At 56.6% G+C, this 27993-nt stretch overlaps 4 protein-coding genes across 8 annotated transcripts in view; 1 reads left to right on the forward strand and 3 right to left on the reverse strand.

Moving 5' to 3' along the window:
- Positions 1-1611, reverse strand: part of LOC113973302 (ubiquinol-cytochrome-c reductase complex assembly factor 2) — a 26921-nt gene extending 25310 nt beyond the window's left edge. Inside the window, exon 1 of the mRNA XM_027695241.1 lies at positions 1601-1611. The gene's annotated coding sequence lies outside the window, so the exon portion shown is untranslated. The remainder of the gene's footprint in view (positions 1-1600) is intronic.
- LEMD2 (LEM domain containing 2) overlaps positions 1-3773 on the reverse strand; it is a 12019-nt gene extending 8246 nt beyond the window's left edge. The window contains exons 1-3 of one of the 2 annotated variants that reach the window (XM_027695164.1): positions 2307-3773; positions 1239-1279; positions 266-341 (exon numbers count right to left, since the gene is read on the reverse strand). In XM_027695164.1, coding sequence (XP_027550965.1) covers positions 266-341; positions 1239-1279; positions 2307-3741 — 1552 coding nt within the window. In that variant the 5' untranslated portion in view covers positions 3742-3773. Of the gene's footprint in view, positions 1-265; positions 345-1238; positions 1280-2306 lie in introns of both variants that reach the window. The other variant, XM_027695163.1, reaches the window with a different exon arrangement.
- A 4501-nt stretch (positions 3774-8274) lies between these two features.
- On the reverse strand, positions 8275-14930 carry MLN (motilin). Of its 3 annotated transcripts, XM_027695239.1 has the most exons (7): positions 14767-14930; positions 14572-14663; positions 13279-13662; positions 11327-11452; positions 9873-9989; positions 9173-9281; positions 8275-8413 (listed from the first exon to the last, which is right to left on the reverse strand). In XM_027695239.1, the coding sequence occupies exons 4-7, from the start codon at positions 11441-11443 to the stop codon at positions 8406-8408; spliced, it is 351 nt and encodes a 116-aa protein (XP_027551040.1). In that variant the 5' UTR covers positions 11444-11452; positions 13279-13662; positions 14572-14663; positions 14767-14930; the 3' UTR covers positions 8275-8405. The 3 variants fall into 3 exon arrangements, with proteins under 3 accessions (XP_027551040.1, XP_027551039.1, XP_027551038.1); XM_027695238.1 differs by lacking the exons at positions 13279-13662; positions 14572-14663; positions 14767-14930 and having other exon boundaries at positions 9173-9278; positions 11327-12283; XM_027695237.1 differs by lacking the exons at positions 13279-13662; positions 14572-14663; positions 14767-14930 and having other exon boundaries at positions 11327-12283.
- An 8117-nt stretch (positions 14931-23047) lies between these two features.
- Positions 23048-27742, forward strand: LOC113973280 (green-sensitive opsin). 2 transcript variants are annotated; one of them, XM_027695188.1, is made up of 5 exons: positions 23048-23813; positions 25487-25655; positions 26044-26209; positions 26342-26581; positions 27585-27742. In XM_027695188.1, exons 1-5 carry the CDS (start codon positions 23453-23455, stop codon positions 27690-27692), a joined length of 1044 nt encoding a protein of 347 aa, XP_027550989.1. In that variant the 5' UTR covers positions 23048-23452; the 3' UTR covers positions 27693-27742. The 2 variants fall into 2 exon arrangements, with proteins under 2 accessions (XP_027550989.1, XP_027550988.1); XM_027695187.1 differs by lacking the exon at positions 27585-27742 and adding an exon at positions 26762-26930.
- Positions 27743-27993: the final 251 nt, after the last annotated feature.

Below are 27993 nucleotides of genomic sequence, written 5' to 3' on the forward strand. Positions count from 1 at the left end.
GACTATTTCTACCTCAAATTCCCAGCATGTCAAGTGCAAACAAGGCCCACTCAGCAGGGCAGAGCGATACGAGAGCATCAGCACTAATCAGAATAAAAATAACCCCACCTTTCCCTGTTTTCCTATTACCTGAGTTCCTCAGAGCTCTTCAAAGGGAACTGACTGTTCCAGAAACCACTCTCTCCAAAGTGAGGGTAAAAGCCAGCAGCCAGCTGGGAGAGGCAGCTCCTGCATGCCCAGGAGTTCTGGGAGTGCCTGGACTCACCTGCCTGCACGGACAGGTAGTTGTAGAGCTCGTGCAGCACGGCCATGGTCATGTCCCTCTGCTTGGCCTGGCAGAACTGCTGGCAGAGACAGGAGCACACGTGAGCAGTGGCAGTGGGGCAGGGGGAGAGCAGCTGCAGACCCCACACAGAGCAGCAGGGCAGCCTGGCTCAGTCCTGCCCCACCAGCTCCCACCAAACACACCCACAGCACACACTGGCAGGTTCCAAAGGTGACCTGGGGAGTCCTCTGCAAGTCCCTGCCCCTGCAGGGGGTGGAACTGGGTGAGATTTAAGGTCCCTCCCAGCCCAAACCAGTCTGGGATTCTGGGATTCTCCAACATACCACCGCCCAGCCCAGCCCAGCCTGCAGCACCAGCCACCCCTGGGATGGATCCCCTGTCCCAGAACATCCCAGCCACCAACCAGGACTCAGAATCCAACAGGAAATGTTCTCACTCCCAATCACAGAATCCCAGACTGGTTTGGGTGGGAAGGGACCTTAAAGTTCACCTCGTTCTGCCACGGGCAGGGACACCTTCCACCATCCCAGGGTGCTCCAAGCCCCAGCCTGGCCTGGAACACTCCCAGGGATGGGGCAGCCACAGCTTCCCCAATAATCCATCCTGACAGAGGAAACAAGCTGTGCAGACACTCTGTTCAGGGAATTAGCTGGATTAAATCTTGTACTGTTAAAGCTGCAAACAGCTTTATTGCAAACCAATATCACTCCTGGTACAACTGTTAAAGAAATTGATTCACATAATTGGGAATTTAAATTTTTATCTTTCGGAGTCTCATACACATTCCTAATTTAATCTGGCCCATTAATTCCAACCCATCAAGTCCCAAGTTTTCTGTAAAATGATAGAACTAATCATTTTACAGTGATACTGCTATGGGTGGATGTTACATAGAATAATCACTGTTCTGTGAGAATCCCCAAGACCTGAAGATAAATAAATAAATGCTTACATCATCCGTGCTTTTGTCACAATCCACAGGCAAGAGATTAACTACGAGAGAGAAGAGGGTGAGTTAGCTGGCTGCAAGTAAGAGCTTTGATCAAGAGAGTAATTATCTTTTAAAAGAAGGTTCTGCTTTAAAGCCTGATGCTGCTGTTGTTAATCTCCCTCGGGCAGCACCTTGCAATGCAAATGGCCTGTTCAGGAGCTGCTCTGGGAGAGCACTGGAGAAAAACAAATAAAAAGGTGCCAGTGATGAATCTGGTCAGCTGGGAAGTAAAAACTGGGGCTGGACAGCTCCTGTTTGAGGAGATGCTTCACACCCCTTCCCACTGATCTTTACACCCCAGTGATGCCACTCCTGCCCACCACAGTCACCTGAAGCATTCTGGTGCACCAGAAATCCATGACATTGGGCAGTCCTGACTTTGGGAACACAGCAGCTTTCCCAGCCCATGCAAAGGGCACAGTGGGAGGAGGCTCAGGACCAGCACCTTCCCAACTGCCCCCAAACCCTTCCACGTTCAGCTCAAAGCCATGACATGTCCATATTTCCAGCTCTTCCACCCGGGAAACTCTGCTTTAAAATCAGGTGGGGGGGAAGCCCCTTTCCATTTCTCATGGAAGCTCTGTCACATTTTAAGTGCCCAATTCATTCACTGCCCAGGATGAAGGCTGGGAAGGGCTGAGCCAGCAGAGGGAACATGGAAAGCACACACTGGGTGTTACAGAGACATTGTGTTCTCCATCCTTGGCCTAGCAGGAATCCATAAAATCCATCCCTGGCCTAGCAGGAATCCATAAAATCCATCCTTGGCCTAGCAGGAATGGCACTGCCCATAAACCCCACGGTTCTGAGGAACTGAAGGCCAAGCTCGTTTCGAAAAATCACCCACTTGACTTGCTTTCCATGGCTGAGGTTTCCCATGGGCAAGGGGAGATGGAAACGGGGACAGAGACAGAGATGTCAGGTCAGAGCAATGAGAATGATAAATATGACGGTGATAGAAGCAACAAAGGTAAAGCAGGAGGAAGGTGAGGAATAGAGTTTAAATCAGAATTAAAGCCGTGCACGTACAGCTCTCGTCTCTCCTGTCCAGCCAGCCTGACCCAACCATCTTCACCACGAGGATGCCCAGAAAAATGAGGAGCAGCACTAAGCTGGCAAGGCAGAGGAACTGGGAGAGGTAGTATTCCAGGCCTTTTCCCTTGCCCTCGGGCTGCTGCCGGGGGCCCGAGCGGAGCAGGGCAGTGCGGGGGGTCACCCCGTACCCCCCATCGCTGGACGCCCGCCACGGGAAGCGTCGGATCAGCCCCCCGGCCCGGCTGCCAGCACTCGCATCCCTCTCTGCCTCCTTGCCAACGCTGGAAGTCAGGTCCTCCTTCCCCCTCCTGAACAGCTGACTGAACCCCCCGGGGGCCGCCGAGGAGCCCCACTGGGTGCTGGGGGTCACCTCATTCTCCCGCCTCCACCAGCTGTTGGAGGAGAGCCCCTTCCTCTCCCCCGCCGTGTCCCAGGGATCCCGGGAGCTCTGGCCCCCGGCTCCCGACGTGCCCCAGTGGCTCCTGGACTTCAGGCCCCCGCTCTCCTCGCTGGGAAGGGGTTTGGAGCCGAGCCCCCCGCTCCTGCCAGCCGAGGAGCCCCAGTAGGGCGTGGAGCTCAGCCCCCCGACCCCATCCGGGGCCGGCCCCGAGCCGGCCCTGAAGCCGAGCCCCCCGCCCCGCTCTGCCGATGGGCTCCACTGGGAGCTGGACCCCCGGGCCCTGTCCAGGGTGGGCCTGAGCCCGCTGCTGAGCCCCCCGCTCCTCTCTGCCGACGTGCCCCACTGCAGCGAGGAGCCCCGCACCCCATCCAGGGCGGCCCCCGGCCCCGTGCTGAGCCCCCGGCTCCTCTCTGCGTTCGTGCCCCAGTGGGACGAGGGGCTGAGCCCCCCGGGCCCGTCCAGGGGCGGGTGAGACCCCCCGAGCCCCCCGCTCCTCTCTATGGACGTGTCCCACTGCGAGGGGGAGCTCAGCCCCCCGTGCCCGGCCAGGGACGCCCCCAGCCCGCCCCCTCCTCTCTCCACAGCCGTCCCCCAGCGCTCCGAGGGGCTCAGCCCCCCGAGGCTGTCCCGGGACAGGCCGCCCTCAGCCCTGTTGCCTCCGCCCCGGCCCGGCGGGGACCCGCGGGGGTCCCCCCAGGCCTGCCCGCCGCCCTCCCTGGACGTCCCCCAGCGGGACGCGGGCGGCTGCCCCCCTTCTTCCTCCTCCTCCTCCTCCTCCTCCTCCTCCTCCTCGCTGTCTCGGGTGTAGCCGGAGCGCTGCCGCGAGGGCGAGGCCTGCTGAGGCCCGGCGGGGGAGCGGCCCGGGCTGGGCGGCGCGGTGCGGCCGCTGCGCCGGGCGGCCGCCACCTCGGCCCGCAGGCAGCCCAGCTTCTTGACGTAGACCTTGCGAGTGGTGGCGGTGATGGGCCCCGGGCGGTAGCCGAGCGCCAGCAGCTCCTTGCGGAGCTCCGCGTCCGTCAGCTCCGCCATGGCCGCGCCAGGCCCCGCCGGAAGCGCCCCGCGGGCGGGAAGCGCCGCCGCCATGTTGGGAGGGGCCCGGCGCGCCCCGGCGCCGCCATCTTGGGAAGGGCAGGCGAGGGAGGAGGGGCGGGCGCCATGTCGGGGAGGTCGAGGGGAGCGCGGCCGCCCTGAGGGACCGCAGGGAACGGGCGGTGGGAGCCGCTGCTCCCCTCGGGACAGGGGAGAAGGGGCGAGAAATGGAGAAAGCACAGGGCAAAAGCAGCCTCAGCGCTGGGGTCGGCCAGTGTCACTGCCCGCGACAGTGGCGGGTCGTCCCCCCTCGAGCATCTCCCACCTCACCCCGACCGAGCCACACCAATGTTTTGACGCTTTTGGGGCCGTTCTCCCCAAAAATGTGTCTTTCCCAGCCATGTGCCGGCCCCACACACATTGCCCTCACCGCTGCCAAGTCACCGCCAGCAGCTGGAGCACGGCCAGGGCCTTCGGTGGGATCCAGGGATGATTCCCAGGAAGGAGGGTCCCCGCACGCTCCACAGCACAAAACAGCAGAACCAAGCGTCGACTTGTAAATTTGCTTTGGCAGGGCAGTGATGTGCAGTAATTGCTTTTTCCTGCTCCCGCCTCTAAAGAAAGTAATGACAGTGGCTGAAATACTGCGGCGTAATATCGGAATTTAATTAAAGATAACGAGAAGGCAGCGATGAATGCACACACGGGCTGGATGTGTGCCGCTGGTTTTGGGATCGAGGTGTGATACCGGAGTGGGAGACGTGCCATGGTCCCTTGGGAGTGGGAGGCTCAGGGGGATGCTCGGCCTGGATGAGACGGGAAGAGCTGAGCTGTGCGTTCCTGACATGAATCCCAGAATCACTGAGGTTACAAAAGACCTCCAAGACCGTTGAGTCCAACCTATGACCAATCCCCACCTTGTCCCCCAGCCCAGAGCACTGAGTGCCACGTCCAGTCCATCCTTGGAACCTCCAGGGATGGAGACTCCACCACCTCCCTGGGAGCCCCTTCCAGTGCCTGACCACCCTTCCCTCCTCGTGTCCAACCTGAACCTCCACTGATGCATCTTGAGGCCATGTCCTTTCATCCTGTTGCTAATCCTTCTTTCGGGACCCTCCTCCTTGTTCAGGGCTCCAAAGTTCACCTCGCTCTCCCCAGTTTATCCAAGAAAGCAGCAACAAGATGCTGAGATTTGTTCATCTGGTTGGCAACAGCAAATATATCCTCAGTAGAGGCCAGGGAGCCCATTACAAGAGCAAACTCAGCTCCACTGGGAAGTGTGAACACACCAAGCTGAGCCTCCCCTGCGCTCAACAGCAAAGCACCACTGACAGCTCATAATGTGGAGCGGGGTCTAATGTAAATAAGGAATTAGAATATTACACAGATTCTGGGAGCTCACAGCTCTCGCTCTGGAGAAGCTCTGCCCAGACATGCAGATCAGTGCTGGCGTCCAAACCTGAGCTGATGCAAACCCAGGAATCACATGAACTCATCTTGTTCTGGAGAAAAAGGGCAACAGCAAAAGCCCCAAACCAATCTTTTCAACTTGAGTTTCTGTCAGTCAGGGAAGTTACTCCAGGCCAGAGTTTGGTCCAGCAGCCTCATTGCATGACCTTTGGAGGGGAGAACATGGGAATGGTGTTGAAGAACTGGAGGATGGGGGAAAAGCTGTGATTCCTCCTCAGAAGGGAGGTTGGCAGGAGAGGAATCCACAACCCTTCTTCCCTAACAAGGGAGCACCCCTGCCTTCCCTGGAAGGTACCTGGAAGGCCCCCATGGGGAAGGCAGCAGGAGCAGAGAGACCTTGTCCTCTCAGCCCACATCCCCACGGACAATCCTTGTTCCTGTCCCCTGCCCACAGTGCCGATGATGAGCCCGGCAGTGGATTTCCTGTTTCTGCAGCCCCCTCATCATCCTCACAGCTCTGGGAGCAGCAGGGGCTGCCGGGAGCTCGGCGATGCTCAACTGTGGAAAGGCAGCTTCCCAGCCCCCGGTGTAGCTCTGAATCTCTTGGCTGTAAATATCCTGGGAAGCTGGGACAGCGAGGAGGGGGCATCCTCCACCTTCCCTGCGAGCCCAGAAGCTGCCTCAGACCCGCTGGCACTGACTCAGATGCCAACTGGGAAGAGCAGCCGTGTGGCACCGTCTGCTCCTCCTCTGGAAGCACCGAGACAGGCCTGGTGTGACAGAGGGACAGGAATAGATCTGCTCCGTGTTCACACAGGGAAGAGGGGAGCGGCTGCACCCCAAAACCCACGGGCAGCAGCTGAGCCCTTCCCCTCCTGACTGATGGGCTGCTGAAACCCCGCCATCCCCCCTCCCCAGCCGTGGCATTTGGGTGACAGTCCCACATATGTCACCGGGGAAGTGTCGAGTCTCACTCGGGAGCCAACTGTGCCGATTTATCACCCTGTCACTCACGGCAGTGGCACAGGTGTGACCCAAGAGCCCCTGTCCTCGCCCTGCTGAGCTGATTATTGTGTTAGAAAGTCAGAGGTGACTCCATTCCCTTCTCTCCTCTTTCCCTGCCTCTCTCCACCAACTGTGGGGCTGCTCATCCCACCACAAAACTCTGGTTTCTGGAGCAGCAAATTCTTCCTACCCGCCTGCAGGTGGGCCTGGGTGCTGCTGCTGCCAAAGCACCTTCCAGGGCACAGGGATACCCATCTGTCCTGCAGCCTGGAGAACATTTCCTTCTTAACCAGAGCTCCCCTGGCAGCAGGAGTTGTGCCTGGGGCGATGGTTGGGATCCATCCCTCTTCTCCTTCCAGCAGACATTCTGCTTCTCCTATTCAGGCCCCTGAGGGTGGAAGGAATTCAATTCCAAAAGCTGGAATTTGTACTTTGGTGCCTGTTTGGACAAGACAGTTGTTGCTGCAGGACAGGGGGTTCCTACAGCCACTGTCACTATCAGCCCTATGTCCTGAGCTGGGATTTACAGCCAGGACAACTGGGAAGAGCCACTGGCAGAACCGGTGGGTCAAAGCCAGCCCTTGCTGCTGCAGCTTGTCTGGGTCCAAGCGTGAGAGCAGAGGGAGAGATCCCTGCAGGGTCACAGTGGAGAATCTCCCTGTGGAAATCTCCACAGCGTCAGCCTCACACCACCCTGGTGGGAAATGGTCCAGGAAGCAAATCCAAGAGGCTCATGTTCACTTTCTTTCCTGCTGTCACTGGAAAACTTTCCTTCCTGGCTGGCACAGGGGAGCTGTCAGCCTGGGAGGTGGTGGGAGTGAAGGAGCTGGGCCAAGGGCACGCTGGAGGGGCAGCTCTGACCCGCAGCAGAGCTCACACAGGGGGTTTAGGAGCAGTTTTCCCCTCAGGGGGAAATTCTCCTTGTTTTCCTGTGGCAGGGCAAAATCACACCTGGAGTAAAGGTTTGGGTCTCTCTGGTCCCCTCTGCAGCAAACAGAGGACACCAGGGTGAGTGTGGTGCAGCTCCTCCAGTGATTCCCATGCCAGCTCCTCCATGGATATCACTCCACTGCAGACTGAGCTCCTGTAGCCCAACAGCCGAGGCTGCTCTCACTTCCAGCCTAATGGAATGCATTATTTCCCATCTTCCTCCCCCTCAGAGTCATTACAGTGATTTCACAGCTCACCCTGTCTCAGCAGCATACCTGGAAAAGCAGGAGCTACCTGGAGCTGCTCAGTGCCTGGACAAGGAGTGTGCCTTTGGATCAAACATCAGAGCTGTAATCCACGCTGTGCTGGGGGTTCCATTATGCACTGGGAGATCTCTGCTCTCCCGAGGGCTGGTTATGGCAGAACACACCGAGGGGTGTTGTTCCAGCACAAACAGAGCTACTGGAATGAGCTCAGGAGAACAGAACTCAGCTTGGGTTGGGAGGGTAAAATTGGACTGGAATTGGATATATGCACGTACAAACCATTGATCTCATCCATCCTTACTTTACATATGTTGGATTTCCTGCTGCCAGCAGAGAGGAGCAGCTCTAAAATTAGCCAAAGGTATGGAAATGGAGAGCAGGATGTTCAAGTGGAATTACAGTTTCACCTCCGGCTGTGTTTGAGAGGCAGCAATGAGGGCAGAGCCCTGTCACTGCCACGTGCTGGGCCTGGCACAGCCATGGCACACGGATTCCTCATGGTGCTGTTCACATCACAGGGGGCAGGTGAGGGGTTTGGGGCACAGGCAGGAGCTGCAGATCAGGGCTCCTTCCTTGGGCACCTCCAGGGGTGGGGACTCCAAACCTCCCTGGGCAGCCCCTTCCAATGCCTGACCACCCTTTCCATGGAGAAATTCCTCCTGATGTCCAACCTGACCCTCCCCTGGCACAGCTGGAGGCTGTTCCCTCTCCTGTCCCTTGTTCCCTGGGAGCAGAGCCCTGAGCCTCCTTTTCTCCAGGCTGAGCCCCCCCAGCTCCCTCAGCTGCTCCTCACAGGACTGACTCCAGAGCCGTGCTCAGGAGGATGGGGATGTTCTCTGGAACCCAGAGCCCTCCCTCTCTCCTTTCCCACGCTTCTCCATCTGGCTGAGAAGCACCAAGGATTGAAGACACAAATCCTCCATTTAATTGTGCTGCGCATTTTATTATCTCACCTCAGATTTTGTTGTTAATCTCTCTTACAGATTTCGTTTACATAAGTGGAGTCTTTCAGCTTTAGCAGCTCCAGCGCTTTCTCTTCTGATTCTGCAGATATCAGTCAGCTAAAAAGAAATGAGAAAAGCACAAGTGTCCTTAAATTTGTCATTCAGTCTTTCAGGGCTTTCTATATTGTTTCCCACTCCTCAGCTCCTAAAGCAGAAGTTCAAATGCAAACTGAAATCAGCACGGGCAGAACAACCCTCACAGGGAGAGCAGGATCCTCTTGCCTGGGCTTAAATGTCCCAGACAAGGCAAAGGTGCAGATATAACTCTGGGGAGACCCATCCCACCATCCCTCAATCTGCAGGCAGGAAGAGTTGCACAGCAGACTGCTCCTGGATATTTTATTTGTCTCAATTCCCACACACTGAGCCCAAAGGAAAAGGAGGATTTGCAGCAAATTCGGGTGTAATTAAGTGTTGGTGTTAAGCCCCCATGCAGGGAGCTGGTGTTCCCAGCTGGCTGCAGGTGCTGAGCTGCCTCGCAGGTGCAGCTGGAGTTATAAACTCTTTTGGAAATTGCTCCCTGAAGACTGAGGACTTTTTGGGAGGAGGAGTGGAGAAGTGGCAAACGGCACCGAGGGGAGCTGCTGGGATGGGCTGTGCTGCTGCTGACAGCCAATATCAGCTCCAGGGCACAGGCAGCACCTTACCAAGAAATAACCTTCCCAGAAGGGAGTGGTTGGGTTCTGAGGGCTCTGTAAAGTGAGCAAACATGACACAAAAGCCCTTCTGGGGAATATAAATATCTCGGTGCTGCTGAGCCGGTGAGGGGAGGCAAAGGCAGAATTCCCAAGGCAGAAATCAGCCTCCTGACAGTACCGTCTGGGGTGTCCTGGAACAGCTCTGCCAGCACTTTCTCCAGGGCATCTTGGTATTTTTCCAGCTGCCTTGGGGTGAGCCACATCCCAGGTCTGACAGGAACAGCCTGCTGTTGAGAGAGCCAGGGAAGTCAGAAGGAAAAGCTGAGGAGAGCAGAGGGAGGCAGGTTGGGAACAGCCAAGCTCCCTGCAGGAGTGGCTGCATGGATGGGCAGAGAGTTCCCTGTGTTCAAGCGGAAAAGCACAATTTTCAGACTTGGTAACCAGGCAAACATGTCTTTGAGAGCTTAGCCTGGCACTTAAATCCCTAAAATTGTCCATTTTCTGCGCTGTATACAGACTTTGGGGAGTGCAGCTGCATGGGCCCGAGTTTATAAGTAAGGTCTTGCCCATGCAGAGAACTGTGGGATCAGGGGTGACTCCAGGCAGCACAGCTGGAGCTGGGTGAGGAGGTGACAGGTTAACCCCAGAACTGGGAATCCCTGCCTTGAACTTGGCTGGGGTTCACTGAATGGCAAAGGCAAACCTCATGGTTCCATTTTCCCGAGGGAGAGGCCAGGTGGGTCTCAGGGGTGACCTGAGTGTCCAAGAGAATATACAGAGGGGAGGTAAAACCTTTCCCTGGTGCAGCCTGGCAGGGCTGGCAGAGGACACCTCTGGGGCTCCCTGTCCCCCTGTGTGTCCCTGTGGGCTCAGCTCACCTGGATGGCCCTGGCCGTGCTGGCACCCACCCCGGGCTGCTCAGAGGAGCCTTCCTCATCCAGCTGCTGCAGGGAGCTCAGGGATTTCTTCTGCCCTCCCTTGTTCCTCTCCTTCTCCTGCAGCATCAGAGCAGAGAGCAGGTGGCACAGTCAGTGATGCTGGGACACGACATCCCGAGGGTCCCAGACCCGCTCTGCACCACAGCAGCAGCCAGGAACCCACAGTGCTGGGCACAGAACCAGGGCACAGGAGGTCTCACCACTGCCTGGAGCCAAGGTGGAATCCCCCCAGGGCCTCAGGAAGGGCCAGTGTGGCCTTGGGGACTGAAATGCTGCACGTTGGGGGTAAGGTCGGGTTACAGGGCGGAGGGGGAAGGTCTGCAGTGAACAGGACACTCGTGGCACTGTTGATCAGTGCAGGGTGACACTGTCAGCAGGACGTGGCAGCTGAGGACACTGACCTCCCTGAGCTGGCCCAGAGACCTGGCCCTGGGGCACTGGCAAGGAAGTTTAACTGAGCCCTGCACGTGGAGAGCTCTGGGCAGAGGTTGTGTGTCACCAGCCTTCCTGCAGGTCTGTCAGGTCAGTCTGTTACCATTCATGGGGCTAAACTTGGCTTCAGGGCCCTCCCTTTATTCTCAGCACAAAGGAAACAGCCAGAGATGCTTTGGAATATGACAGACACGTGCTCAGAGGAGCAGGGGCAGCGTTTGGGGGGCAGAGTTCACCCACACACATCTAGAAGACCCTCAGTCCCTGGCAGGCACGAGCTGCAAGGGCTGTGACACATGAACAATCGACCTGGGGACAGTGCGTGGGTCCCCCCACCCTCCCCGAGGACACTGAGGGATGACTGTGCTCCCCACAGAAGGAATTGCCCTCCAGTGAGTGGATGGGTGTTGGAAATAGGATTTCTGCTGGCATCAATGGGCTCTGCACTGCGGGGGAAGCTCGCTCAGGCTGTGTTTCAGAAGATGCAGTTCTCTGAGCCTGCCTGGCACTTCTCAACAGTATTAGTTTCACATCAAAAGCAGAAACGTTCTCTCTGCACGTCCCAGAGGTGACAACCATCCGGAGGATGGTTAATTATTTGTTGCAACAAAAGACCCGTCACTGTGGTGATGGGAGGCTGCAGCTTCTCTGTAAAAATTACAGCCACTGGCACAGAGGAAGGAAAAATGAGCCCCTGGGCTGCAGGTGATAACCCACACAGGTCTGTCAGACCTCGTGGACAGGAGTCCAGGCTCTTCCTTTCTGGTCTCACACCTTAGGAATTGTCTCTGCCCTCCCATTGCCCTGAACTTTGGGAGGAGTGTGGGACAGGCTGGGTCACAGTGTCTGCAGGGAGACAGGAGGGGCAGGGGAGAGGGTGACAGTGGCACCTGCAGAGTCTGGGGGGTGAGGGCGGGAGAAGAACCTTTCCTGGATTATTCAACACATTTTGGAGGGGTTACCTGCATTCTCTGGAAGTCACTGTGGGTGAAGAGGGGCATGAAGCCTTCAGCCTGTTCAGCCAGCAGAGACACCAGGTACACCAGGAGCAAACTGGCCACCACCTTCCTTGAAACCATGGTGAGAGTCTGAACAACACAGGAAAGAAGACACCAGGGTAAAGTGTGGACAGGGATGTTCAACCAGAAATCCCTTTGGCCTTGCATCAGCTGCAATCAAATTCATCCCCCAGCTAACCAGAGGTATATTTACTCTTCCAGTTGCTCCTGAGCTGAGAATAGAAGTGTCTTGACTGACAATCCTCTTCTCCAACCTGTTTGTGTAAACAGGTTTGTTCTTGAGCACCATCTCAAGGGACGTCAGGCCCAGCCCTGCAGTGCTGCTCCAGCTCTGCTGGAGTGAGACTCACACATCCAGAGCAAAACCCTCCCATCAGTCCCACTGCCAGCACGGGAGACTGGGATGCTGGGAGAGAGAAAATCCATGACAGCTGTCTTGTTAATTCTTGTTTTGCTGTTCCTCACCCCTGGAAGCCCTGGTGGACTGGATCTTTTAAGAAGCTTCATTGGGTCCAAGAGAGAAAGGTGCTTGCCAGGTGCTTGCCAGCCTGGCTCTGTATAAGCCTGGAATAAAGGGCTCTAAAAACCACCTTCTGGAGTGATTTAACTGTGACTTCTCGTCAGGAGAGGACTTACATAAACATTAAGTGTTCTCTTTAAATATTAAAATACTCTCCCTGGATGGATTTAATGAAGTCTGGTCCCACAGCTTAACTACTTCACCTGATTGGAGCCTGATCCTTAATTAGTTTCGGCAACCTCTTGGTTTGGACATCATTGAAAAGACATTGTTAGGTCAAATTTGACTCCTGAATTAGATTTGCCATAAATATCAGCTGGTATTGAACCGATGGCCAGTGGAAGTTAATAAATATTCTCTTTCCATAGCACCTGCCAGTCACATCCTCTCCTCACTGCTCAGGGCAGCACTGGGACCATCTCCCCCTGCCCACCCACAGCCCCACAGGTCCCCCTGCCCTGGGACATGGCCCTGGGTGTCCCACCAGAGGCACCATTTCCTGCAGGGATCAGGACAGGATTTCTTAGGCTCTCCCCTTGCAATGCAGGGTGTTACCTCAACAGCATCAATCTTTTGTGCCTTTTCATTTGTTCTATCACTGTAGTAAAATATTGCTGGATGCAAAGAAATAAACCCTGTCACCACCTTCATCTCGGCTTGACTGTCCCTCTGGGAGCTGATTCGCTCCCTCTTCCCCCACAGAAACACCCACACACACTTCTTCAGTCAAAAAATGTCCTTTCTGAGTGGCCCTCCCTCATTTTGCAGGCAGGACATGTTTCCCAGCCCAGAGATCTCTCACTCAGCCTCTCCAGGCAGAGTGTACTTTGTTGGTGGTGAATTCCCAGCTCCAGAGGGAAAACACAAAGCAGGAGGATCCCAAATTCAGCATCAGCACAACAAAGTACCACAGGCAGGTGGGGCAGGGCACAGCAGTGCCAGGTCTGCCCGTCCCCCTGGGAACGGGGCAGAAAGGACAGTCTGGGGGCAGGAGGGGTGAACAGCCGGGGTGAGCACAGTGACAAGGCAGGATTCTTCCAAAAAATCCAGTCATTCCTGTCAGTGGGACCTGCCTGTGACTCATTTTGTCATCTGAGCTGGGGGGGCACCTGGGCTGCCTGTGTTTTGCAGCCTTGGTGCCTGCTGGGTGCCCATGGCAGGGAGGGAGGCAGGAGCTGCTGGAATCGATGCTGCCATGATGGGGAGTGAGCCAAAAGCACCTTCCCCTTTGTTTCAGCATCGATTTTGTTCCCTCCTCCTCCTCCTCAGAGCTCTCTCTGCTGGGGCCAAGACATGCCAGGAGCACCAGCACATCTGAGTGCCCACCAAGTGCCCACCCCCCCCCAAGGTGTGGCAGCAGGGACTGTGCACCTACCTGGGCAGTGCAGCCACGGGATGCTGGAGGTCAGAGCTCTTCTCCCTGCTGTTCCCTCCTGGGTGCTCCTGCTGGCCTTCCCTCCCTTTATATCCACGTGCAGTCCCTCACCTGCGCAGGTGCCCCCCTGTCCAGCTGCCAGGCAGCTCCTGGCCTGCATGGAAACAGGTTTCCCAGGCAGGGAACGTTGTTATCAGCATTGGATTTTTAGGAGTTTCTCGTTTCCAGGCAGGTCCCCTTTGCTCCCTCCCCAGGTTCTGGCTCCAGGCTGGCAGCAGTTCTCAGTGGGTCCCAGAGCTGGGCAGATCTCCTGCTGCCTCAACTTCCCCACCTATGGCATGGAGAGATTCCTCTCTCCTGCCTCATCTTTGTAGATCCTGAGCCCTGCAGGGTGAAGTTTTCATCGTGTGAATACACCAGCAATAAAATGACACCTGTGTCAATTATATTTCCACTGCATTTGACAAATCACAATAATGTCAAAGTTGCCACTTTGAGTCTTCCTGTGGCCCCTTTTCCCACCCTCACTGAGCATTTCCCAGTCCTGGGCACACAGATCCCCCTCAGGGACACAAACCCTGCACTGACATCCCTCTCCAGACATCTCTGTGCTCCCCCGAGACCGTCAGACAGGAGCTGATGCCGGAGGGTTTGGGATCGGGCCAGACACATCCTGGTGCTGTTGGTGAGGAACCCGAGAGCAGCCAGGCGAGAGACAGGAGGGGGGAAATGAGGGGAAGCAAAGAAATCCATCTGCATCCAACAGCTCCATGGGCTGTGAGAGCAGGGAGTGCAGCAGCATTCCTGCCTGGCTGGGCAGTGTGTGCAGGAGATCCGGAACAGCGCCGGGAATGACATTTGTCACCTGGCTCCAGCATGGAGAGTCAATACCACCCCAACACCCCCCGGGGCCACAGGGGCTGCTGCTGTCACAGCCATCAATACCACTCGATTTGGGCCAGAGCCCTCCTGCAAGACACGTGTCTGTCACTAAGGTGCTCCCTGGCTCCCTGTGCATTCCCGGCTCCCTGTGCATTCCCGGCAGGTTATCACTGGGGCCGAGCTGGACAACTCCCAGACAGCTTTTGTCCCTGGGACCATGTGTGGGGTGATGAAGGAACTTTACACACACCACAGGGGGGGTTTCCCCCCTCCCCTTCCTAAACAATTTGCACAAACCCCATTTGACACCGGCTCTGGTTTTAATTGACTTTTCCAGTCCTTTTTTGCCTGGTTATGATGGATGCAGCTGACGAGTCAGCAGATGGTGCTGGGAAGTGACAAATTAGTTACCGAGAAAGGTCACTTTTTCAGAGCACTAAACTTTCCCGTGTCTTGTCCCCTCGTCCCTCCAAGACGTGGCTGGTTGGCAGCTTTCCATCCGCCTGCAACGGAGCCTCGGCATCGGAAAGGACAACCTTCCAACCCAAACAGGGAGATGAAAATTAATCATATCTGTATTAGCTGCATGCTGCCTGCCAGCCTCACCTCTTAATTATGCAAGAGTGCTCAGAAAGGAAGGAATCATGGAGCTGAAAATAAGGGATCTGACTCCAAGTCTGCAGTGGAAGCGCCAGGGTGGGTGGGAGCAACAGGCACCTCTTGGCTCCGGGTTTGCCCAGTCCATGGACGCAGCTTTTGGCACGTTCCCATTGTCTCTGCAAAACGAGGATAAATGAAAATAAAAAAATCCCAGCTGGAGATCTCCCTGCCAGCATTATCATGCAAAAATTCCATCCTGCTGCAGCCCTGGCACAGTTTGCAACCTGCAGCCCCCAAAACTCCCCTTGGGTTACGGTGCCAAAGCACAGCAGAGGTCAGGAGTTCAACAGGAATGTGATGGGCGAGATGGGGCCGGGTGCAGTTCTGCCTGTTCCTAAAGTTGAACGTTTGGCATAATTGGAAGTAATTTTCTCTGGAAACTGGCAGTGAAGTGCAGTCCATTAAGCCATGGATCAACTGCAGTGTCAGGGAACCGAGGCAGGAACGAGCTCCCCGTGCCAGGGGCACTGAGCATTTGTCTCCATGTCCTGTGCTCTCCCCTCCAAGCCACCCTGGGCTCGGGGGCGTTGGCAAGTGGCTGCAGGAAGCAGGAGATCAGAGCCAGGATGACTCTGAATTTCAGCCCGAGGCCTCTGCAGTGGTGGGGAGCACGTGGGGGACTGGGGAGCACTGGAATCTCCCCCTCCTGCTCTGGGCAGGCACTGGGGGTCCCCAGCAAAGCTTCCAGTTTGGGGGTGACCACCAGAGCTCCAAGAGCCCTCGTGGGCCACGTCACCCTCTTCCCCCCATATCCAACAAGCTGCCTGGGTGGAGCTGGCACGCTGGGAAGGGGGGACAGGGCTTTATGCAGGGCCAGTTGCTCCCACAGCCCTGCCAGACCCACAGCAGCCATCAGGCTTGGAAAGAACACATCCCCAAGGCCCAGTTCCCTTTCCTGGAGCTCACAGGAATCTCTGTCTCACCCCACTCACATGGAATTGTGAGTCCCAAACCCGGTGCAGGCTCTGCTGGAATGGCTGCAGTCTCACAGCCAGGTCGGCGTGGGAAGGGGCTCACTTTGGGCTCGGGAAGCAGCAGCAGAAATCTCCTTTTGCCAGCCCAGGCACATCCTCCAGCTGCTGTCACTGCATGGATGTGTTACAGATTTCACAGCCTCTGAATGCTCCTAATGAGTAAAGCACCAGTGGCAAATTTTAGTGCAGTTTTCCAGATACTGATGCTCGATAAACGTTTGCAGAATCACAGGCTTAAAACGTGTCTTAATCTGCAGCATAAATATTTTAAGGGCCCAATCTCCCCCCTCCTGTTCCCAAACTTCCCTGGTCCCACTCGGATTCCTCCCCATGGCTCTGGTGTAATTCAGGGTAATTCATGGCCATTCCTGGCTGAGTGAGAAGATGCATTAAAAAAATCCGTTTTTCTAATAAAATACGTTTCTGTGCTTATAAACACTTCCTGTTCTCTCAATCAAGGAACAAAATAAACAAGAGTAAAATGTTTCCTTGCTTCATTTCTCTACATTTTTGGTCGCTCCTTTGCCATCCTCTCCCTGAGCTGGAAGAAGTGAAGAGAGAAAGGAGAGGAGGTGAGAAAACACGATGGGATGCAGCTCAGCTGTTCCCATTTTGGTTTTCAAATCCAAGCTACAGAGTTTTCACTTGAAGGCTCAGGAATATTTTTAGGAATGGTAGAAAATGCAGCCTCATGCACAGTGAGGGGCTGTAACTGGCTTATCCTGTGGGACTGGGTGCCCTCCCTGGGCACCCCTCTGTCCCTCTGGGGTGCTGGTGAGCCTGGGCAGGGGATGGGAGAGCCTGGGATCTCCCATAATCCAAGTCCTGGGCTGAGCTCAAAGGCAGGGAAATCGCTCAGCATTTCAGTAAAAGAGGTCCCTGCCCTGCTCACAGGGAATATTTATTAGATTTGATGAAGAGCAATTCAGCTTTTACACACTCCAGGCACCCACTGACCTTTTATTTTCTCGTTCCCTCCTTCCCTCCTGCTGTTCCCGTCTCAAACACCGGCGGATCAGGTTGAGCACTGCAAGACAACACACCGAGGCACCACCAAATGCATTAAGGGGCTGTTTGTGGGGCCGCTCGGGCTGTCACAGCAGCAGGGGGATGATGGATGATGTTCCTGCTCCCACACGGGAGGCAGAACCAGCCCTGTGCTCACCACTGCGGGGGCAGCACTCAGGTGAGGCCCAGCTCAGTGCAGCCAGGTGTGTTCCCCAGGGAAGGGATCCAACCCCTGGGATCTGCAGGTGGACATGGGCTGGGAATGTGCCCACCCCGGGGGAAAGAAGGGCAGGGGAAAAAGAGGGGGGAAAGAAAGAAGAGGGGAGGAAAGAAGGGGCACAGCCAATGCTGTGGTCAGTGGTTCCAGCTGCCAATAGGTTTCCTGGGACAGTGCCAGGCTGATGCCATGCCCAGGATTTGTCAGACCCTCACTGGAGTCACCCTGCTCATCCCACACCCCTCAGCAGTCAGTGGCTGTTTGTCTGGGGTTTGCTGCTGCTGCATCTCCTTTCTGGCTCCCAAGGCACCAGTTCATCCTGCAGAGAACAAGGAATCAGGGTCAGGTGCCTTCGGGGTGACAAACAGATGGTGACAGGTCAATGTGCTCCCTGTGAGTGACCCAGGAGAGACCTGGGGACCAAGGGACAGCAGCACTTCTATCCCTGCTGGGACACGGGGCCAGGAAAACCAGATGGAAAACTCTGACAGCCACAGAAAGTGCTGCAGAGACACTGGGGCATGTGCAGATCTGATCCCAGCAGAGGACTCACATTTGATAAAACACCCATTTAATCCATGGATCTTCTGCTTGGGCGTGGAACAGCAACCTCAGCGAAAGCCTCTCAGCCACAAAAGCTTTAGAGAGCTAAACACTAAAGATTGGGAATTAAGGAGAGCAAATATTAACAAAAGGAGTGGAAATATCCATCATTTTTCCAGGCAGTCCTGCTCCTCTGCAGGGACCCTTTGCATTCCTGCTCTCCGGAATTCCTGCAGCTCCGAGCGCTCGGAGGGATCCTGCAGGGCTGGAGCTGAGGCACGAGCCATGCAGAGGATGGAGGGAGCCCACAGCCCACGGGGAATGAAAGAAAGGAGCAGGAACTGCACAAGAAAAGGGTTCCTGGACCAATGTGGGAGTCACTGGTGCAGGTCAAGCCCCGAGCGGCGCAGCCGGAGCCAGAACCGTTACATAAAGGGATGGGGAGAAACCCGGCCTGGGCTGGATGGAAGAGAATCCAATTACAGGATGAAGGACACAGGGAGAGGACGGACACGTTTGTCTGGAGCAAATCTGTCAAAGGCTTTAAAGCAGAGATGGCAGGAAGAGGACAAAAATGACCTGGGGCGCAGGACCCTCAGCAAGAGGAGTAGGGGCCTTGGGATGGGGCAGAAGGCAGGGAATGGGGCTCTGCAGCTGGCTGGGGGCATGACCAGGGCAGTGACAGGAGGGATTCTCCCCAGGACACCCAAAGTACCACCAGGACGTGGTTTTTCTGGGAGCTGGGGCATCAATTTGGCTGCTCAGGGTGCCATGGGGACATTGGAGAGAGGAGCCAGCCCAGCCAGGCACCAGGGAACAGCTCTGCTGGAAAGAGAAAACAAGCAGGCAACCCCCAAATTTCCTCTGTACTGCTTCCCAAAAGATTATAACCTAGCTGCCCATGTCACAGCAGTCTCCAGGCTTCCACTGAGAAAACCAAAGGCTTCTATTAGAAAGGAAAGAAATAAATTGACCCAGTTATGACAAAATGAGGCAGCGTGTGTAGAGCATCACCGTGCAGGGCTGGGAGCAGCCACTACAAGGCCCTTGGGAATAACAGGGTTCCACTTCAAATGAGATTTACGAATTAAAAATAAAAGAGCTGGATTGTTTCTGTGTGCCTGAACCCCCTCTTCTGGCTGCTCAGCTGGGCTGAAGGCTGGGCCACAGCAGCACAGTGGACACTGCAGAATGAGGGAGGGGGGTGTCTGGGCACATCCATCCCTCTGGAATTAGAGAAAAGCCTTCCTGACTTTGCAGTCAAGCACCTGCTGCTGGTCAGGTGCAGGAAAGCTTGGAGAGAAGAGCTGGACACAGATCCCTGACCCCCAGCTCTCCCTGTGAACTCCTGCCTGGCTCAGGCAGCCCAGAAACCAGGACACATTCCAGCCAGGGACTGACTCCAGTCTGCAAGATGGGAAGATCTGACGGGAGCATCTTCCCCATGGCCCTGTCAGAGCACAGCTTGGTCCCTTGCAGAGCCCCCAGCACACGGGCTGTGCCAGTGCAGGCAGTGCCAGGCTGTGCCAGGCTGTGCCAGAGTGGCTGTGCCAGGCTGTGCCAGTGCCGGCAGCTCCTCCGCGGTGCTGCAGGGCTGGGGGGACTGTCTTGCACACCTGCCCACTCTGCTGCAGCCCCGGGTTGTCACTGAGGGAGGAGTGTTGACAGCACCACACGGAGTAGAGCAGGTTCCCAGCTGAGCTGGGATTGCTCAGCTCCTTGGCAGGAGAATGACAGGGCCCAAGGACTGGCTGTCTCTCCGAGGAAATCCTGCGCTGCTTGTAGAGACATTACCTGGATCAGCAGAGGGAGGAAAAGCCTGGGAGCTGACAGGGGCCTGCCTGCAAATGCCACAAGAAGAGGTTGGCGTGGTGCAGCTCTCCCGCTTCCCAGCTGCTTTCTGGCTCAGTGTATCCTCCCCTGTGAGGCTGTTCTGGGGGAGAGCCTGGAGCAGGGTGGTGATGGGGAACCTGCAGCAAAAGAGGAAAACGGGAGGTGGGGTCCCTCCTGCCCAAACCCTGTGGGTGGGAGACAGGAAACGGTCTTCTGTGCACCCTTATTTTTTTGGGACAGAAGCAAGGGCACGGGACAAAGCAGCTCCCTGTGCACCCCTAGATCCCTGCCCTGGATGGCCCTTGCCAGGGCCCAGGTAATCCCTGCTGGGGGAGGGAGGGCCCACCCAACCGAATTGTAAATACATCAGTGTCCTCCTTCTCCCTGCCACACGTTTAAACCTATTTGATCCACTCTAATGGATTGATCTACAAGTTTGTGCACACACATCCTGCTTTGGACGGGCGGCTGGCAGCGCCTCGCCCATCACGGCCTGTCAGCTCCACTCAGCCTCACCTCCACCGCAGGGCGAATCCAATTACAGGATAAAGGGTTTTCTTCCCCTCCATATGGTCTCTATAACGCTCGGGCTTTATCTTTCCTTAACCCCTTTCCTGGCGAGGGAGCTCCCAAGCCCGGCGTAAGCGGCTCAGCGCCGCGGCCGCGCGTGGCTGCAATGTGATACCAGGAAACGGGGTCTTCCCAGGGCAGCCGGGGGAACCAGGCACCTTCCTCCCTCTTCTCCTGCCCGACGGGGAGGAACGAGCCCCTCCAGAAGGGAGATTCGGGGCAGCACGGTGCAAAACTGGTCAGGAGCACAGAGGGAAGCTCAGCACGGCCGGGCAGGCAGCACTGTGCTCGTGGCCAAGGGTCAGGGGGCTGGGGCTCAGCCCAGCACCAGAATCTGAGCACAGGCTTCTGCTTCATGATTTATTGGTTATGCTTCTGCATTTCTCTCCATCTTGCTCTGCCAGTTGTCTCCTTTGTGCCCGTGGGCAGGTGGCTCCCGTGCCTTTTGCCAGCCCTGGTGCAGAGCTGGGCACAGGGGTGGGGACAGGCACCACAAAGGGTTCCAGGAACTCACCTCCCCCGGGGTTTGTTCTGCCTGTGGCTGAGCCCTGCCAACCAGCTGTATGTGAAGTCAGTTATTTGATTATAATCATCATCTCTTGCTTTGCACAGGACATGAAAGCCCAGAGCAGCTCAGGCCCCGTCACGCAGAGCGCGAACAAACAACGGATGAGAGACAAGCTCATCTCAAAGCGCTTGGCAAGGCAGGAAAACCTGCCAGGGGGAAGAAAACCCTTTTCTTGAGGACAAACACAAAGGCAGCAAACCTCTCCTCCTGCATTAGCCAGGGCCTGGAGTTTGCTGTTGCCTTTTTGTTGTGGAGTCAGCACAGAACACAACCGAGAGCTCTCCGGGAGCGAGAACAGCCCGTAAAGTTTCCCTGCTAAGAGACACCAAATTAAAGCCATCGCTTTCCATTTCTGTGACAGAGATGCAGCAGGAGCCGAGGTTGCATTCAGGACACGTCCTGGAGGAACCAGCCATCCTCGCCGGTGTCATTTCCCTGCACTGGGTTTATTCGAGGCCTCGGGAATTGCTCCGGCTGCGCTGACCTGGGAGAGCTCTAAATCCACTGACCCACACCCCGGGCTGGGCTCAGGGCACAGGGGAGCCCACAGGGACACCTGCACAAGGACAGCCCCGGTGGCACTGCAGGGGTGACTCGGGCTTACCTGCCCCACACTCAGCTCCAAAAAGGGGAAACGTCCCGGTCTGGATCTTGTTGCTGGTCTGTTGGCAGAGCTCTCTCTGTGAAAGGTTCCTGGGGACCACACGTGAAGCCAAACCTGGACCACACCTCACGTTGAAGGCAGTGGAGAGGGTCTGCTGAGCCAGGAAAAGTCCCTCTGCAGAAAGTACTGCTGATCCTTTCCCCCAGCACCCAGACCTGTCAGTGCCCCCCTTCCCCTCAGAGCTGTGCTTTCCTTGTACAGCTCTCAGCTCTTCAGGCAAAGTCAGGACACACAAAGAGGTGGCAGGAAATCTCAGAGATGGGAGGGGAAAATTAACAATCCCATGAGACACTTGTGTCCACATGTAAAACCCTGGAGAAACACCAGAGCTTTCAGGTGCTCCTGGTGCTGACTGCAAGGTCTAAGTCTTTTGAAGGTGGGCCATCACAGTGAAATGTTGTAGCTGGAGAGAGTTCCTTTCTCCCACAGAAATTGGGAGGGACACACTGGAATTGAGATGGATGCACAGCTATTTATGTGGATTAGCTTTTCTGGGTTCTCCTTTGATAATTCAACTAATTCTGCAACAATGTGCCCCATTTTTGTGCATCCAGAGGCCTGACTATGGCCAGGAGCAGCCATGGGACTTCTCCACAAGAAGCTCTTTGCCTCGGGGAAGACCTAGACCCAGAATTTCATGACCTGTTCATTTCACAGGCCATGGGGGGAGATAATTCCAAGAGGCAGAGCCATCCCATGGGGAGTCCTTGTCCCGGGGCACCTGAGGCTGGTGTGACCCACTTCCTCTGGCCGTGTCCCAGTTCTGCTGCTGTTGGATCAGCGATTAGGACGCCGTCCATCCCTCCATCCATCCATCCCACCCTCCTTCCTGAGCCTTCCGCTCCCGTGCCCTGGCTCTGAGAGCCTCCAGCCTTGCAGAAGGGGCCTCACTCACCCTGCAGGACAAGGCTGACTTTTTCCATGCGTGTCTCGTGGGGGGCAGCGGTGAGGAGGAGGCCGAGAGCTTACCCCTGATCCGATCAGGCCTTAACGCCCCAGATGTCAGGGATTAAGGGAAGAGCTTCCTAAGGCGCCTTAGCCAGGTCTCCTGGAGATGGAGCACCCATGACCCAGAAGGAAGAAATGGGGAAGAGCCTGGATGAGATGGAGCACTGGTGCTCCAAGCTGGCACTGATCCTGCTGGGAAGGTTTCACAGTCTCGTGTGTCCTGGGATGGGGATCCCACACTCCACAGTCAGTGCTGAGAGACTGGGAGAAGCTTCTTTCCATCCTACTTGCTCTCCCAGGTGGGGCTGGTCTCTCTGCACTCTCTCTGGAGGGAATTCAGGACATCATTGCTAAGTCCTTTGTCCTCTGGCACAACCAGGGTGTGATTTAGGGTCACCCAACCAAGACCTGCCCCAAAATGCTGCGTTTACCAGGACTGCAGCCTTTGGGATGGGCAGTGGTTTCCCCTCCTGCCTTTGCCCATCTCCTCACACAGAGGTGGCCCTTGGCCGTGCCAGCAGAGCCTGGATTTGCTCTGTGATGGGGACAGGTATCCACACCAGCAGCCCCCAAAACCAGGCACCCAAAACACAGAGCTAAGCCAACGGCTCAGACCCACAGAGCTCAATCCAGCCTTCCCCCAGTGACCTCCTCAAGGTCAGTGGGGCAGAACTGGGCAATCCCCAGTCCCCAAATCGTCTCATGGGGTCCTCCAGCCACTCAGGGACTCTCCAAAGCCTGTGATACACTGTGGACCCCAGAACGGCCCCATTTCCACACCAGTCACCCAAAACGGCCGCTCCCAAACTCCCCACTGCTTCTCCCACCTCTGCTCCTCTTCCCAAGGACTCCCCACCCCATCCTTCCTCCCCCCAACTCCTTAAACAATATTAAACACTTAATGGCAATTAATACTCTTTAATGCAGGTTTTGGGGCCAACTGGCTGCTTAGAGGGTGCTTAAACCATCAACCCCTCTCAATCCCGTTGCCCTTGTCACACAAAGTTAGCCGAGCCCCTCATCAGGCCCCCCCCGTGCTCCCTCGAGGGGGCCCAAGGGTATAAAACCTCCCTGGCCCGCGGGCACCGCCAGCCCCCGGCGCGGCACAGCCACCACCTCCCGTCCCCTCGGCTCCTGCCGCCCCCGACCCGCTCGTTTTTGGGACCTTGGGGGGGAAAAAACCTTCACTTGGGTGTTTTTTCCACATTGGGGGTGGGGCTTCCCTTTTTTCTCTCGTTAGTTGGGGTCGAAGCAAAATTAATCAGAGCAAACCCCAAAGGGAGAGCGGGTCCCTCAGGGCGGGCAGGATGAACGGGACGGAGGGTCTCAATTTTTACGTGCCAATGTCCAACAAGACGGGGGTGGTGAGGAGCCCCTTCGAGTACCCCCAGTACTACCTGGCCGAGCCCTGGAAATACCGCATCGTCTGCGTCTACATCTTCTTCCTCATCTCCACCGGCTTCCCCATCAACTTCCTCACCCTCCTGGTCACCTTCAAACACAAGAAGCTCCGGCAGCCGCTCAACTACATCCTGGTCAACCTGGCGGTGGCCGATCTCTTCATGGCCTGCTTTGGCTTCACCGTCACCTTCTCCACCGCCTGGAACGGCTACTTCATCTTCGGCCCCACCGGCTGTGCCGTCGAGGGCTTCTTCGCCACGCTGGGAGGTAAGGGCTGGGGGGAACCTGGGGCTCCCTTGGGGTTTGGGAGCCCAGTTCTTGCCCCTTATCGGGCCGTCCCACGTCGCTGTGTGGGGCAGAGCTCGTCGTGCAGGTGCTGCTTCCCTGCGCCTGAAAATGGGGAGGAAAATGGGTTTATGCGTGTTTGACCTCGATTCCAAGAAGCTTCCACCTCATCACCAGCCAGGAGCCCTGGGAAGGGATCACTGTTTGCAGGATCCAACCTGGGGTCACCTGGCCACGCTGGTCAGGTGCATTTTTGGGTCTCACACCAAGGTGGCTCTCAGAGACCCCCCCAGGCATGACCACAGCACTTCCCTGAATCACTGCCAAACATCTCAGACCAAGCACAGGGCTGGACAAGTCACCTTAGAGGCCTTTTCCAACCTTTTCCGTGATTATTTCTTCGCCAAAAGGCTTCCCTTTTTGGCAAAAATGGAGGGTTCGGGGTGGGAAGAGATATCCCTGAGGAAGGGAACCCCATGGAAGAGGTACAGGCACGGAGAGGGCTCACAGCTCATCTAGAGGCAAAAGGAAGAGGCAGCAGCTCCTAACCAGAGAGAACAGCAGTGGAGGGGGAGGAGGATCCAGGGTGGTTCCCAGGCTCCACAGCAGTGGCTCAGCTCTGTCCTAGTTGCACCAAATTTGGGTGCCCTTGGGAGCCTCCTCATGGCACTTCTCAGGGACACAAGTGCCACCAACACTTCGCCCCTGCAGAAAGCCCTGTGGGAAACAGGGAGAATTCACTTGGCACTCCGTGCCCACACAGCACCTCGTGATGGATCTGACAGCCAACAGTCCTGGTTACCGAGGTGCAGAACCACCACGAGGACTTTGCTTCCTTTCCTCTAAATGGGGCGATTTCCCACAGTGATGCTGATCTGAAAATACATGCATTTAAAAAAATGTGGATGTTCTGACAGGGAAAGGCAGCCAAATGTCCTGATCCAGGCCAAGGAAGGGCTTAGTCTTGGGGTCAGATGATCACACAGCTCTGCACCATTTCTGCTGGGTGAGCCCGGGGGCTCCTGGGCAGCATTATTTGCCTCTCCAGTGTTTGCATCTCTCAGAGAAGGAGGAGGCTCCTGTTCACAGGGAAGAAAGTTGGCTGGGAAGCAGTAGCTGTGCGAGCAGCAGGTCTCCAGCGAATCCCAGCACAGGGTGTAGTTATCAGCAGATTATCACAGCTGGGGGCATTAGCAGGCTTACAGCACCACTAAACGCTCCCAATCCCCCCAAGTTTAATTATCCCTCATAAATACATGTGCACGAACACCCACCCACACGGCCCCCCCACACCTCCCCCGGTGCAGCGCCAGCGGAAGGCTCATGAAATGCACATTTAAAGGGATCAACAGGTTTGGAGGCATCTGGCATCATCACTGGAATTGTGCTTCCTCACGCCCAGGTGGGATTCACCCCCCCTGATTTTTAATTCATTAAAACCCCACGATGATCCCTCCTCTGCCAGCACCTCTCGCTGTGGAGCAGACCCACCCCTGGGCTCCCAGAGCTCCTGCACCTTAGGGACGGGAGATTCCCAGTTACCCAGCAGGAATGCTGGTTATCCCACGCTGATCCCCAGCCCCTCAGTCCCCTCTGCTCTTCTCCTCACCCACGAAGCCCAGAGGGGCTCTGAGTCCTCCCTCTCCCTCCCGCAGGCGAGGTTGCCCTGTGGTCCCTGGTGGTCTTGGCCATCGAGCGTTACGTCGTCATCTGCAAACCCATGGGCAACTTCCGCTTCTCCTCCACCCACGCCATGCTGGGCATCGTGTTCACCTGGGTCATGGCCCTGTCCTGCGCCGCCCCTCCCCTCTTCGGCTGGTCCAGGTGAGTCTCAGGATGCTCAGCAGCAGCAGCAGCAGCTCTCAGCATCCCTCCATCCACAGGGGGAGAGCAGGGGGCTCCTGGCAGGAAAGTGCTCAGCCGGGGCAGAGGGAAATAAATACCCCACTGCCCGTGGGAGGCAGGGATGTCACAACAAGCCGGCACTGGGTGCCCAAGGGCAGCACGTGGGCACAGCTGGTGCCAGCCCTGCGGGAGCCGTGGGCTGCAGGGCCAGCAAGGCCCGGGCATGGGGCACAGAGGAGCCCAGCCAGACCACACGTGCCATTCTTCCAGCATCCTCCGTCCTCACAGAATCTGGTCCTGAGGTTGAGTCCCTCCTGTTGCCCCCAGGGAGGGTGCAGGTGCAGGTGCCAGCCTTTCTCCCTGACAGGTACATACCCGAGGGGATGCAGTGCTCCTGCGGGCCCGACTACTACACCCACAACCCCGAGTTCCACAACGAGTCCTTCGTCCTCTACATGTTCATCGTCCACTTCTTCATCCCCGTCATCATCATTTTCGCCTCCTACGGGCGCCTCGTTTGCAAAGTCCGGGAGGTAACGCTGGGAGGGGACTGACAGGGCTGGGAGGGGATTAATGGGGCCAGGACGGGCAGCTCGGGCAGGAGAGGGGCAGTGGTGCAGGGCTGGAAAGCTGCAGGAGCCCCTCACCTCCTGCTGTGCCCACAGGCAGCTGCCCAGCAGCAGGAATCGGCCACGACCCAGAAGGCAGAGAAGGAGGTGACGCGGATGGTGATCCTCATGGTGATGGGGTTCATGCTGGCCTGGACGCCCTACGCCGTGGTGGCTTTCTGGATCTTCACCAACAAGGGAGCGGAATTCTCGGCCACGCTGATGGCAGTGCCTGCTTTCTTCTCCAAGAGCTCCTCCCTCTACAACCCCATCATCTACGTCCTCATGAACAAACAGGTGAGATGCCCCACGGCACGCGGGGTGAGCCTCTGCCCTGGGCTGACCAGCACGTCTGGGGCCACCCCAGTCACGTTGCTCCTCCCCAGAAGGGGTTGAATCTCAGTCTGGGGGCAGCAGCAAGTTCGGGGGCTGTTGGAGGCTTTTGGTCCCACGTTCTCGTGTCTCTCCCCTCCTCAGTTCCGTAATTGCATGATCACCACGATCTGCTGCGGCAAGAACCCCTTTGGGGATGATGACACCTCCTCTGCCGTGTCCCAGAGCAAAACCGAGGTCTCCTCCGTCTCCTCCAGCCAAGTATCACCCGCATAGACCATGGACAGTTTGAACTGGGTTTGACCTGCCGAGCTCGGGGATTCAAACAAGCAGCCACACACACCCCCCGTGCCCCCTCCCCTGCACAAGAGTTTGGCTGTGCCCATCCTGCCGTAGTGACCCCCCACCCTGCACCCCCGGAGCACACGGGGCACTCTGAGCTCCCCCCGCTGACACAGGGGGACCCCCGGGCCCTGCCCCAGCTCCCAGGGCACCTGAGGGGACTGTCCCCACCTGCCCCCAGCCCAGCACCCCCTGCTTGGTTCAAATCGTGTTCAAAGAGCAGCGGCCAGTGAGAAACCCCAAACTGCACCACTGTCCTCCCTGAAAGGTGCTCCCCACCAGCTCCCCCCTTCCCTGGGCTGGAGGGAGAGCCACGGGAGCATCCAGAAACCAAAGCATTCTGACCAAGCACCATTGGAAGCCCCTGGGAGCAGGACCCCATGGCCAGGGTGGCCCCGGGTGCCCCTCCCGGCGCCGGGAATCGATTCCCACAATCCCATAAATCAATATAACAAACGGAGCCACGAGCTTCGCCTCCAGCCCTGCTCCCTCCATCCCCAAGACAACACTGTAGATATATATTTTTTTTTGTCTTGGAACCTGTAAATATTTGCTCACACACTTTGAAGTCTCCATCTTTCTCAGCCCTTTCCTTTCTCCTCCTCCTCCTCCTCCCAACTCCGAGGCAGAGAAACCACCTTCCTTCCCCCTCTGCTCCGGCTGGACTCGCACGGCCAACCTTGGAGGGTGGGGCTGGTACCCGAGCGCTTTCCTGTACATATTTTATAAATAAATGATGCCACGTCAGCACAAGGACGTCTACAGGCAAGAAGTAGGGATTAAAAAATAAGAAATAAACAGAAGCAGCACAGAGAAAACCACAGATGCTCAGTCCTTGTCCTTTCTCTCGGGCTGTGGTGACAGGACGCTGGTGGCCAGCTGGGGAAATGTGATGCTGCTGTTGGAGACACAAGCCCAGAGCTGTCCCAAAAGCCGTGGAAGGGGGATCTGTGGGTCAGGCAAGCCCAGATCAGGGGGGAGAGCAGAGACCATCCCCACAAGGTGACAGCCTCATTAGCTGGAGCACCAAAGGG

The sequence above is a fragment of the Neopelma chrysocephalum genome, unplaced genomic scaffold, assembly GCF_003984885.1.
Source record: "Neopelma chrysocephalum unplaced genomic scaffold, ASM398488v2 Primary Assembly neopelma1_100, whole genome shotgun sequence".
NCBI classification, from domain to species: domain Eukaryota; kingdom Metazoa; phylum Chordata; class Aves; order Passeriformes; family Pipridae; genus Neopelma; species Neopelma chrysocephalum.

Coding starts and splice junctions, on each gene's coding strand:
- MLN (XM_027695237.1), bottom strand. CDS start 11,530: ATGCAAGGCCAAAGGGATTTCTGGTTGAACATCCCTGTCCACACTTTA. Junction 9,990..11,326: donor GTGACTTCCAGAGAATGCAG/GTAACCCCTCCA, acceptor CTGATGCTGCAG/GAGAAGGAGAGGAACAAGGG. Junction 9,282..9,872: donor GCACGGCCAGGGCCATCCAG/GTGAGCTGAGCC, acceptor CTCTCTCAACAG/CAGGCTGTTCCTGTCAGACC.
- LOC113973280 (XM_027695187.1), top strand. CDS start 23,453: ATGAACGGGACGGAGGGTCTCAATTTTTACGTGCCAATGTCCAACAAG. Junction 23,814..25,486: donor CTTCTTCGCCACGCTGGGAG/GTAAGGGCTGGG, acceptor TCCCTCCCGCAG/GCGAGGTTGCCCTGTGGTCC. Junction 25,656..26,043: donor CCCCTCTTCGGCTGGTCCAG/GTGAGTCTCAGG, acceptor TCTCCCTGACAG/GTACATACCCGAGGGGATGC.